At 33.3% G+C, this 13,561-nt stretch overlaps 1 protein-coding gene and 1 long non-coding RNA gene across 2 annotated transcripts; both read right to left on the reverse strand.

Annotated features, from left to right (window-relative positions):
- Nucleotides 1-384: 384 nt before the first annotated feature.
- Nucleotides 385-1,060, reverse strand: LOC123670198. Its single transcript, XR_006745882.1, has 2 exons — nucleotides 709-1,060; nucleotides 385-440 (listed from the first exon to the last, which is right to left on the reverse strand). It is a non-coding gene; the product is annotated as an uncharacterized LOC123670198 (long non-coding RNA).
- A 470-nt stretch (nucleotides 1,061-1,530) lies between these two features.
- Nucleotides 1,531-13,088, reverse strand: LOC123670199 (ethanolamine kinase). The gene is made up of 7 exons (XM_045603706.1): nucleotides 12,696-13,088; nucleotides 12,477-12,613; nucleotides 9,923-10,106; nucleotides 8,098-8,183; nucleotides 7,197-7,423; nucleotides 3,639-3,867; nucleotides 1,531-1,794 (listed from the first exon to the last, which is right to left on the reverse strand). The coding sequence occupies exons 1-7, from the start codon at nucleotides 12,828-12,830 to the stop codon at nucleotides 1,728-1,730; spliced, it is 1,065 nt and encodes a 354-aa protein (XP_045459662.1). The 5' UTR covers nucleotides 12,831-13,088; the 3' UTR covers nucleotides 1,531-1,727.
- Nucleotides 13,089-13,561: the final 473 nt, after the last annotated feature.

Consider the following 13,561-nt stretch of genomic DNA (forward strand, 5'->3'; position numbering starts at 1 on the left):
AAAAATATATACAAAATAAATCCTTTAAACGAGAGAATAATATCTTTAAACGAGCAATTTTGTATATATATAATATCAATCTTGGCTGACGGCTCCAACTAGTTAGCTAGGATTCATTTTTAGAAAATGTCGTTTTAACATTGTTTTCTTGCAATGAAAAACTGCTACAATATCATTACAATACTAAGGTAAATTTTGCCATCCCTTATAAGGTTATAATAGCTCAGGTGGGAAATCGGGCTATCCAGAATTTAAATGACCAAGATTCGAGTTCAGATGTGTCCAGTCAGATTACTTTTTATTTCTTACTTTTATCTAACATATCGAGCAAACCTCGCTCATCCAGGTACCTACTATATAATTAGGTAATAAAACAAAATTCTGTTTTAGTTTATGTAGTCTCATACAGTTTAATTTAAAAATAAAAACAATTGCAAGTTCTGAAAAAGAAAACCACGAATCATTATGTACCTAAATACAAAATGAATATCTAGAAACACATATAATATGCAAAACATAAATTTTGTTTGATATATAGGCGCATATATTATTTTATTTCTTATATGTATAACATACTAAAATATTATTTTATGAATTTCAACAATAATGAAATAAAATTAAATAATAAAATGAGAGAGATATAAATCGGTCACTCGGACAGTACTCTTTTGAGTTCGCCATTATAATTTCGGAATACATTATACCTACCTAATGTTCGAATTAAGAGTACGTAAACGGTTGAAGTACATTGATGTTCGTACCTACAGCGTTATAATCCAATGACACGCGCTGTTGCCGCTTTTATCAATCCTAGCGCGTCGAGTTGAAGGTCACTTGCACGGAGCGGCAACGTCGTAGAAGTATCGATAAAAATTTCGTTAATTCTTGATATTAGAGGTAACGTTATCAGTATCGTTAAAATTCTATTTAACGGTAAAATTTAACGTTAAAAAACGTTTTCGTTACCGAATTACCGTTAAAAGTTTTAACGGTAAAACAGGTATCTGTTAAAATTAACGCTATTTACCGGTACTTTATAATGGTAATTGGTAACGGTAACAAGCCCTGCCTTCAGGGCGGCGAGATACAGAGATATATTATTATGAAATATCAGTAGAGATAATGTATTTCTTAATATTTTTTCTTCTAGCCACGATAAGTTAAACAGGTCAATGGTAGAGCAATAAATATTCTTATCTAAATTGTACGTAGGTACCTACGTAATAATTAAAAACGATTTTATTTAATTTGAATCTAAAAATAGGCAATCATTGGAATATAAAAACATAATATATAAATAAAACATGTAGACGATAGTGTAATGTTTAATATAAATAATAAATTCTTGATAAATTAAAAAAGATCATAATACTCTCAGTATCTTTTGCAATTAACCAAAGCCAGTCAAAATTACAATAGTTATCAGTAATGTTATAATTATTAAAATTATCTGTAACAATGTAATGATTATATTGTGGATTTTAAAAAAGTGCTACATTCAAATAAAAATGGATAAAAATTAAATAAAAATACAAAACCAACTCATTTTTATTGAAAATAAAGTTCAAAATAGGTGATTTCCTATATATCAGATTTATTAAATATAATTTTATAATTATAATATACAAAGATTAAAATTGTTAACAAATTATACTACTTATACCATATAGTAATCTCATAATGAATCAATCATTCGAACAAATAATAAAATAAACTACATCCTCATATCACAGTAACTCCTTTAATATCTCGTCCTTTTGCTCGTAGTATCTGTTCAGTCGTATTTCTGCGTACCTAAAAAACACAAAGCACAACTACAAAATATAATAAATATAATTTTTAAATTTTGTTAACCTATTTTTTTTTTTTTTTCTTTTTTTTGGTCACCAACCCGCCAGTTTAACGCGGTGACTGGTCACCAAACCGCCTGCTCAGCGTGGTGACTATGGGCAACACAGATGAGTTCACGCCATTTTTGGCGCGAACTTGTGGAAGCCTATGTCCAGCAGTGGACTGCGATAGGCTGAAGTGAACCTATTAATTTTAAAACTAAATTCTTATACCTACTATGAATAAAAATCGCCGAAATGTTTGTACGTTCACAGCTTCCGACCGACTGCAGCAAATTAAATAATTCTTTTTTTTGTATTCGTTATTGTCAAGACAAGTTATTTTTAAAATAAAATTTTACTAGGTCTGATATATCCACAAATGTACCAAAAAACACGACAGCCAAACGTGACAAATTTTACACTTTTTAAAATTTAGCATTATTTTTTTTTTTTTTTTTAATTATTACCATTAAATTAAAATCAGTAATAAGAATTACAGATATATTAAACAATTTTAAGAAGCTTAATATCGTACATCAAAACAATAATGAATGTAGGTACATTTATACAAATAAATAAAATTGTCTATTTGTAATATTCGGATAGAGATAATACAGGGATATTAAATTTCTGCATATAGGGATGTTTACACCCACCAAAATAACATTTTTTATTATATAATTTTTGTTTGACTGTTTGTCTGTTTGTTTGTTCCGGCTAATAAAACGACTGCACCCCGGCGGGGCTGAAACGACAGGACTCATTTGGACGGAACTTTCAGTGGCAGATAGCTGATGTAATAAGGAGTAACTTTGGTTATTAATTTTTATTTTAGAATTTTATTGATTTTTAACTGCTAACTGAATAACAACTTTTTTGTAAAATTTCATGCGTACGAAGTCGCTTGCACAGTTACCCCGTCAGCATCAAAATCATAAAGATTTCAGTATGAAGTCTTTTAAAAGATCTCTAGTTCGCAAGTTGACATCTTAAGTAGCTCATTTTTATGAGCTCAGAATTCGTAGAGTTCTTAATAAACTAATAAATGGGAAGTAAATTTTTTGACGTCTAAATGAATATCTTTTTTCCCATGAACTCAGTTAAAAGAGCTCTTTACGCTTCACACTCAACGGCCCCCAGTAGGATTTTCTCCTGTGTCGGGGGTCCGGAAACACATACAATATAAAAGCACAAACGTCCAGACAACGACAAACCTGTATATGGCCAATACAAATATCTGTCGTGAGCGGGGATCGAACCCGCGACCGCCAGCGCAACAGTCAGTACTGTGACCGCTGCGCCAACGCTTCGTCAAATATTACCTATACAAAAAGCTAAGTTAATAATAGCTGTGAAATAACGACGCGTTCTAAAATGACCACTAATAATAATCTTGGGCTTTTAAATACTCGAGTCTACTCGAGTCATTATTTGAATAAAAATTTTAATTGTATTGTATGGGAAAAGTATACTGCTGCTTAGTTATGATTAACGTGTTCAAATAAAGTACGTGTAGTAAAGAAACAGATAAGAAAACTAGAGATACGACTAAGGAGATAAGTAAGTGTTAAAACATAATAATGATATATACTAATGTATGTAATAAAGAGGAAAGATGAATTTATGTTGTTGATTTTAACTCTTCCAGTAGAATGATACATTATCGCAGATTGACATAGGTATCTATATTTTAACGGGAGAAAACTGAAGTCAAAATCGTGTACATTATCACAGGTGAAACCACCAAAGGAAAGCTAGTTAACGGTAACATTCTTACTGTAGAGCAGTTTTTATTATTCAACTTACCTGCCAAAGTCAAAATCGATATCCGATAGTTCATACTGCACCAACGACCACACTCCCCACATGAAATGAGAAGCTAAAGAGAGTTGTTGTACTTCCTTATAAACTCTTTCGATATCTGCATATGGAGCTAAATCAGTTTCCAAATATTCCTCAAGATAATTTTTGATCCAATTCATCTGAAAATCTTTGCTTGGATGCCTTTTGTAGTCGATATCGTCTATCGATAAACCTAAAAAAATTATTATTTTTCTTGATATTACTAAGAAGGTACTATAAATGCGGCCTACTTAGTTTTATTGTGATATGAAAAACAATTTAAAAATATATATATTTTAGGATTAAGGACTAGCGGAGTTTACAAAAATCCTCTAAAACTATAAATATTAAAAAATTTGCATGGTATCTGCAAGTATAGAAAGAAGTTATTAATGAAATTTATTAACAAAGTAAACATAAACAAGTGGGTTTCATTCAATTTATCTTTTTATCATTACAGTAGTTATGGAACCTTTCCTCCTAACCTATGATATTGCCGTTTCATCGTCCTAGCTATTTCAAAACTAAAAAAAAAATCGCTAAGAATTCGAATTTCGAATTATTCTTATTTTAAAAATATAGAATTCTTTTTTTTTAATTAGTCATTTGTTTAATGGTTAGCATTCTGTTTATATCGCATTTGTACGTTTTTCGTCATCATGGATATGTTAAAGATTCAAGTGATTATGGAGTGTGAGTCCCGTCGTGGTAGCAAAGCGGCAGAAGCGGCAGGCAACATCAACGACGTTTACGGTGTAAATACTACTAACGATTGTACCACCCGTTATTGGGTGCTCGCTTTCTTTACGGAAATTTTGACCTAAGAAATTAACCACGTGGTCGGTCGAAAATGTTGGTCGACAATGACGAATTAAAGGCTATTGTGATGGCTGATGATTTTCAAACTACAGCTGAATTAGCAGTAGCTTTCGAAGTTAGCACTAAAACAATATTGGTCCATTTGCGTCATATTGGCAAGGTTAAGAAGAATGGGTGCCTCCCGAATTTAATGAACGCCAGCGCGAAATATGCGTCGAGACATGCCTTGCACTGCTCAACAGACACACAAACGAACGCATCATCACAGCTTCTTACCAAACGACATGAGCATTACTGCAGATGTGTACTGTGAAGAACTAAACACAATAATAGGGAAACTCGCCCGTCTCCAACCAGCTTTGGTCAATTGCTCGGCTCCGTTGCTCCTGCACGACCTAATACTGCATAGCAGACGGGCTCCAAATTACAAGAGCTGGGGTTGGAAGTTCTCCATCATCCACCGTACTCACCAGATCTTGCCGCTATAGACTTCCACTTTTTCCAGAATTTGGATAACTTTTTGACGGGAAAAAAATTCAATACCCGAGAGGCAAGTACAAAATGCCTTTTGAGAGTTTGTTGCCTCCCGTCCAGTAGTTTTTCAAGAAAGGCGTCACTTATTTATAAGTCAGCAGTCGTAAGTTATAAGATAAATCTTGTATTAATATATAATTATACATAATCAATAATTATTCGGTTTTTTTTTTCAACGTCTTGACTGCTGCAAACGTAATTCAATTTTTGTAAAAAACTCTAACATTACTAGTTTATAATGTCATTTCATTACTATTATCGCCATCATCATCATCAGAACAGGACTTTATTATATTATTTCATTATTTAAAAGTGTAGTAGGAGTAGTAGTTGTCACAGAAATTGTAAAAAAAATGTTTTAAAGTAGCCACTATATCATTGCATATCGCATTGGATTATTTGACCTTTTTTTTGGGTCCGAGGCCAGGCGATGAATGTGAATAGGGAGTAATTATGGGAGGATGATCACGGAGTACTTTTTGCCGAATCTTCGAGCTCGTCATTTATTCTCATCACATACGTGGATTCAACCGGATGGAGTCACACCATAGACGGCCAGAGCTTCGATGACTTTGCTTAGAGAAGCTTGTCCTCAAAAGCTGAGCAGCTGCTATGGAGATATCTCGTGGTCACCAAGGTCTCCTGATTTGACCAATTAATTTTATTTTTGTGGAGCTACCTTAAAGGTAGAGTCTTCAATAACAATCCGCAAAAGCCTCAAGGTTTTAAAGGAAAATATTCGGCATGAAATCAGCAGCATTCAACCGATTTTACAGCAGAGTGTGGCATACTATATACTCCGTATATATACTGGGCTCCGTTTCGAAAGCGCGTGTAACTCGGCGGAAGACATTTAGATGGCATTATCTTTAAAAAATAAAATCCGCAACTTTGTGATGAATATTTTAATTAAAAATATACAAGTATGTAACAATTTTTTATTTAACTTTGAAAACATAAATCCGGCACCAGATACTCTTTAATTGTGCGTCCCACACTGCGTTAACTAACGCGAGGTCTCCACTGCAGGAAACATCTGCTCCAGTGGCCATCGGTCTTGCGGCACGAGTGACCAGCCCACTGCCACTTCAACTTGCTATTTCTGTGGGCTATGTCGGTTACTTTCGTTCTCTCGTTCGGATAGTCTCATTTCTAATCCTATCTTTGAGAGAGACCCCAGGTATAGCCCGTTCTATTGCACGTTGAGCGACTATAAACTTGTGGACTAGTTCCTTAATCAGTGTCCGCGTCTCGGCACCGTACCTATGTTGTCTTTAAACATTGCGGAATCTTCGAAGTGAAAACTCGACAAAGGTTGCCAAACGCCAACCAGCCTAACCGAATCCTCCTATCGGTTTCAGTGATATTACATCCCCCTGTCTTACCCCGCGACGAAGGAAAATGGGTATTGTTCACTGGCTGGCTTGGATATGAACGGTCATCGTCGCCGCGTCTTCCATACATCTCAGTACCTCGATATACCGCCAGTCGATATGCCATCTCTGCAGAGAATCTAGGACATCCTATGTCTCGAAAGAGTTGGCGAAAGAGTTGGAGAGAGGCTTTCTCGTCGTCCACAAATGCCATACACAACGGCTGACTCTTAATTTTTTTGTATAATCTGCCAAACAGTATGGACGTAGTCTATGGTGCTGTAGCCATTTCGAATCCCAGTCTGCTCCGGTAGTTGAAATTCGTCAAGTCTTGTGGCGAGACGATTCGTAACGACCTTCGAAAACAGCTTATAGATGTGGCTCAGAAATGAGACCAATCTTTAACTCTTTAACTCTTTAACAGCGACTTGTCGCCTCTCTTGAAGAACAGCACAACTACACTCCTAGACTACGCCTGGCGTGGTACTCCGGTAAATGACAGCGTTAAAGAGTCTCGTCAAAGGTGCTATGACAGGACATTATTGATCACAAGTGTAATTTTCTAAAATATCCGGGAGCAAAAAGTTTTGATGTTTTAAAATTTTAATGTCATGTTGATTCAAATTGTTTATTCTTATTTGTTTAAATATACACAAATACATTAAAACAATGTAATATAAACAAAATTACTAGTTATATTAACAAAACAATATAGAGGTCTCTGTAAGCGCACGTCGGTAACTACGTGACAAAAAAGGTATAATGGTGGTTAAACAAATTATTAATAAAAACTTACCAACAAATTCATTAAAATGATTTGCTATATCAAACGCTTGATAGTTATATGATGCATACTCATAATCTATAAACGAGATTTTTCCTTTAGATTCATCATGGATCACGTTTCCTAGAAGCAAATCATTGTGAGCAAACACAATTGGGCTCTCAGTTTTTATTAAGAGTGATTTTAAGCGTTCAAACTCTACCCGTAGTCTTGTCATTGATCCAAAGCTATTTGCAAATCTACAAATGTTAGAAAAAAAATAATTTTCGTTTACATGTATTTTTTTAAACAATAAATGTATAAATATCTCATAATCATGCCAAAAATTACACAAACGAAAACACACTTAAGCATTCGTTATTGACTTCCATTGATCTTAAGAAATTCTTCTCAAAAAACATTGATATGGTTAATCACAATACGCATTATTTAAATAAAATAGCACACAATGGATTAAAGACAAAAATAAAGTACTGATCTGCTATCATGTTGATTTACTCACTTGAATTTTTTGAGAATTAAATGATTCCTAATTCAATCGCAACTTAATTTGACTTTCTAGTATTTTTATAGATGCTTATCCAGAACTATGCACAAAGTAATACACAATTTAAATAAGTTATTGATTATATACATTACATTATAAGCTGTGAAGTTAATATATAATTTGAGAAATATAATTGAAGGCTGAATGTAAATAAACCGAAAATTTCTAAATATTTTAAATAAATTACGCAATATTGTGAACTTCACATATTTGTGACAAGATATTTGATAAAAATATATAAGTTTGATGGAATCTATTCCGTCTTAATTATCATTGATAATTAAAATTAAAAATATGTATATACTTTTTTATGTAGTTATGAATTAACTGTGTAAATAAATTATATAAATAATCAGTGTATAATACCTGTTTTGTTTTTTCGCATCAGAAAACACTGGAATTAAATCTAAGAATTGCTCTATTTTGTCCCATATCATCGGCTCTTTCTTTATCTGCAAAAATACACTAACAATTAAAAAAAAAATGGAAAACTCTGTTTTTTAATTAAGGGAAATATAATAAGTCTAGCCACAGATTTCCTCAGTACTCACCTAATCTAACTTCTTATTTTGAACCGACTTCCAAAAAAGGAGGAGGTTCTCAATTCGACCGTATTTTTTTTATGTATGTTACTTCAGAACTTTTGACTGCGTAGAGCGATTTCGACCAATTTTCTTTTAATCGAAAGGTGGTGTATGTCAATTGGTCCCCTTTAAATTTATTTGAGATTGGACAACTACTTTTCGAGTTATATCTAATAATGCGTTTTTACTTGACGCTTTTTTCGTCGACCTAAGTTGTATTATACCGCATAACTTTCTCCCGGATGTACCGCAATAACTTTTTACTGGATGTACCTATTTTGATAATTCTTTTTTTGTTGGAAAGGGGATATCCCTAGTTTGGTACTATGGAAACCAGGATCTGATGATGGGATCTTAGAGAAATCGAGGGAAACTCGTGAAAATCCGCAATAACTTTTTACTGGGTGTACCGATTTTAATAATTTTTAATTTAATCGAAAGCTGATGTTTGTCATGTGGTCACATATAAATTTTATTTAGATCTGATAACTACTTTTTGAATACTCTTTGATAACGCGTAGTTACATGACTATTTTTTCGTCGATCTACGTTGTATTACTCGTCGATGTAATTGAAGTCGGTTTTTTTTCGGTTGCGAGCAAACACAATTATTGTATAAAATAAAATACTGAACCAATAGAGATGATAACGTGACACTTACATCGATAAAATAAACTGTTTAAAAATTTATATTACATGCATAATAACATATTATTTTTACTACATGTGACGCAGGAATATTTTGTTTTTATTTGCCTTTACTTGCGTATGCACTAGCCATTTTTATCAAATTTTAAAATTAACATAAATATGCCTTATATTTGAAGTGAATACGTAGGTAAAGTTTAGTCTAACAAAATTAATGAATGATTATAATCATTGAATATAAATACATTTACACAACATCGTATAATAAAAATATCTTATCTAAAGTTCACTACATTTTAACTAGAAGTCAGAAGTAATTATAAATATTTTAGATAAAGCTGGCTTTTTATGATAAAATTTGCAAAATCATCTTTTCTGAAATATCTATAAATATATTATATCTTTTAAAACATTTACACCAAGATAACCTCATGACCTCAATAGATATATAAGCATATTCTAAAAATAAGTCTGTATTTTTAACTAATATTATACTTGTTTAATGGACCATTTTTTATCAATTTTAAATTGCATAAATTTAATAACTATTTTTAATAATTATACGCCAAAAATTTCATTTTTAAAAAGATGATATACTCTTTAAACTTTTGTATCTGTTTTTACAAACATAGCTAAAAACTACATCAAAAGCAATCCATCAGATCGAGAGCTATGATGTCACAGACAGACATTGGCGTCAAATATTTAATACCCCTTTATGGCGTTGGATCCGCCAACCCGCATTGGAGCAGCGTGGTGGATTAAGCTCTGATCCTTCTCCTACATGGGGAAAGAGGCCTATGCCCAGTAGTGGGATATTACAGGCTGAAGCGTATGGTGTTGTGGTTAAATACAATTTTTCGATATAAGCTATTTCTATTCTCATGAAAAAATTTGATATCTATATGCCAAAATAGTCTATAGTCGTTAGTAGTACAAATATATAAAAAATCACTTACTTCTTTTCCAAGTTGAACTTTGTGCATTTTAGCCATTTGCCTCGCAACCAGACTAGAAATGTTTGCATCAATCACAGTGTCTGGGGTAAGAGTAACACCAGGAGAGTACTCATAAGCTAAGCCATTTTTAAAAACACCGTATATTTTTGGTGCCAAGCCTGTTTTGTTAAGGATTGTAATATTTCTGAAAAAAATATACTGGTTAATCAAGCTAATTATATGTAGGTATACATATTACAAACAAATTAATGTATTGATATTTGGTGTGGTAATAGTTCTTTGTCAAGGCAATGATTAGTTTTCTAATAAAAACAAATAATTCGGATAATGTGGCGCAAATACCATTAAATGAAAATTAAACTTTCAAACAAATAAATGAAAACAACAAAAATCAAGTTTGATGAAAAAGTAAATATTACCATCATTGTTATTAAACAGCTACAAACAATTAAATCATACACATAGCTTATAAGTTTCGTCAACTTCGGTCCAGCCGTTTCAGGGATTAGCTGGAACAAACTGACAGACAGACAGACAAAAATTGTAAAAAATGTTATTTTGGTATATATACCGTGTATACATCTATTTGCATTTTATAAAAAGTGGCTATTTTAATATTACAAACACCAACTTTGGTTGAGCTGAGCGGCGTTTCGCAGGATTCGCCTAGTCTTAACTTCAAAGATACCCCAATGCTTGAAGAGAAAAGTCTTCGAACAATGCATCCTGCTTGTGTTAGCATACACTGACTACAGGACTGATCTACAAGTTTAAACTCGCTCAACATACAGTGGAATGGGTTGTGCTTGGGGTTTCTCTCAAAAATAGGATTAGAAATGAGACTATCTATGAGAGAACGAAAGTAACCGACATAGCCCACAGAATTAGCAAGTTGAAGTGGCAGTGGGCTGGTCATCTGTATCGCAGGACCGATGGCCCTTAGAGCAGACGGGTCCTGGAGTTGAGACCACATGTTGGCAAACGCAGTGTGAGGCGCCCGCCGGCCCGCTGGGCCAACGATCTACATAAGATTGCCGGTGGTAGCTGGATGAGGATTGCGGAAAACCGGGATGTTTGGCGTGAACTTGGGGAGGCCTATGTTCAGCAGTGGACTGCAATAGGCTGAACTAACTGACTGATTTGATTTATTTGTATAGATTATAATTATCTATTATCTCTTTCGTTACGCTCTTGTCAGAGTGGTCGTGGTCATCACTTCCCAGTCTCACGCTTGACGATATGTCTCCATCCCTGACAGCTGCTTTTCGGGAGCACACATGCAATAGAACGTCCACTGCTGCCTTTAATTGGTCCGTCCATCTCATAGGTGATTTGCTGCGAGGTCTGGTTCCTTCTACTTTTCCTTGGACGTTTGTAACGTAAACGGTCGATGGAGGAATTGTCACGTCTAGTCACGTGACCAAAGAAAGTGAGGATTTGAGCCTGTACGATGGAAGATAGACGCTGCTTGATGCCGAGTTCTTCCAGAATGGACTTGTTGGTCCAGACTTGATTCCAGGATGCCCTCAACATTTTTCTCCAGCACAACATCTCGAGAACGTCTATTTTCTACTTTTCTTGCAGGGTCCAAGTCTCTGAAGTGTAGAGGAATATGGAGAATACTAGCCGAGTCTTAGTGGTCTTGGTGATTTTACGAATCCTCCACATTTTTTTGCAGCTTATCCATAGCTGATCTGGATATCGCCATGCGCCGTTTGATTTCATCTATACAGCCTCTATTGTTTCGAGATCATCACCCCTAAATAGACATAAGATTGCAGCACCTCACAGTTTGCTATTTGTGCCACTTCTGGCGAGTTGTTGTTAATTTGGTTGACAATCATAACTCTAGTCTTGCTGCGGTTGATCTTGAAACCGTCATAATTATCTATGCAAATTAATAAAGTTGGAGTGTCTGTTTGTATGATACATCTCGTTGTCTGTCTGTCTGTTTGTTTTGGCTAATCTCTAAAACGGCTCGGCCAATTTAGACGGAACTTTCACTGACAGATCGCTGATGTAGTAAGGAGTAACTTAGGATACTTTTATTTTAGAAATTTATTTACTTTATAAGTCTGCGAGCTGAACAATAACTTTTTTGTTAAATTTAATACAAGTCACAATAATTAAAAATAGAAATAAATACGAAATATATACTTATTTTTAATATGCATAACATTTTTCTATTTGTTAAGTTAAAAAAAAGTATTTAAAATAATATTTTCAGATGTAAAAGCTACAACTTGTACCTGTCATACGGTGGAAAATATTACTAAAAAAAAAATACTTTATTGTACTCATTTGACCAAATTAAAGGTCTTTTCACACATGAATTAGTTTTAAAAAATATAATATATAATAATATACCCATTAAATTAATATAAACTAATAATATTATAAAGCATTAAAAATTTAATTTTAAAAAAATTAAAATATTTTAATTTTCCATTTTTTACTAATTACTAATAAACTCTAGGAACAAAACCAAAAATTTACATAATCATAATAGATACTTCTATTCTAAAAAAAAATTAAAATTATTATTTGAACTTACCGAACTTCAGCATTTCTATCAATAAGCAAATCTGTTTTATTTCCATAAATTCGAACAAGTACTATATCACTGTCTAGCCCATGTTCATAGAAGTACTGGCACGCAATAAGTTTATTTGTAATGCCATCAGTAAAGACCTGAATTTTTTTTTTTAAATAACACATATTTAGTGAAAACTTTTAATAAACAAATCATATTTTTCACGTGACGATGGCCTACCTTGAATTTAATATTCTCTGCTGTCCATTCAGGTCTAATAAAGGAAAGTAGTTTTAATATTCCGGTATAAATATCTACTTCATTAATTTCCACAGGAACGAATTTGTAATTGACCGGATCGCTAATACGAGACATGTTTCTAAAATCTTTACGCAATTACGGTATATTTAAAGACATCTTTCCACTCTTAAGCATTTCATGTGACTAAATCAAACATCTCTAGATGAAGCACAATTAAGCACTTCAATTATGCTGTTATTTACATTTTAAAGACGTCAATTGCGCAATACCAGTAAAGTAGGTTATATACAATAAAATAAACATTAAACATATTTTTCGACACTGTTTATCAATTGATTAATTGACAACTACGGAATAATACATAGCTGGTGCGTTCCACTTAAGGTCCACAACGCTATCGACCATAAGCACTGAAATTGCCGTTCAATTAACGTAAAAAACCCCGTGGGAGTTGTAAGCGAATTTTATAAGTGGAACGCATATTTGAGTGCTATTGAGCTCTGTGCTCGCAATATGGCGGCATAGTGAAAATATGCATCTTTGTTGGTTGTGAGTAAATATTTCGCTTCAATTAATTATTTAAAACTTAATTCAACATGGATTTCCAGGAATTTATCGTTGCATTTTTGCCGAATCGAATGAAAGATAACATTCAAATTTGATATTGGCAATAGTTTTCAAGTGAAAGTTCTTTAGACGAATGAGGGTAATTTTTTTATGATGGGATGAAACGGCAACGTTTAATGAAACGGCAACGTTTTTGTCGATGGCGCTGGAAAGGAAATCTAAAGCTTTAGATTTGTATAAATATAAACGAGACTTAAAAATTGTACTTGGTTGATTGA

Source organism: Melitaea cinxia, chromosome 4 (genome assembly GCF_905220565.1).
Source record: "Melitaea cinxia chromosome 4, ilMelCinx1.1, whole genome shotgun sequence".
Classification (NCBI taxonomy): domain Eukaryota; kingdom Metazoa; phylum Arthropoda; class Insecta; order Lepidoptera; family Nymphalidae; genus Melitaea; species Melitaea cinxia.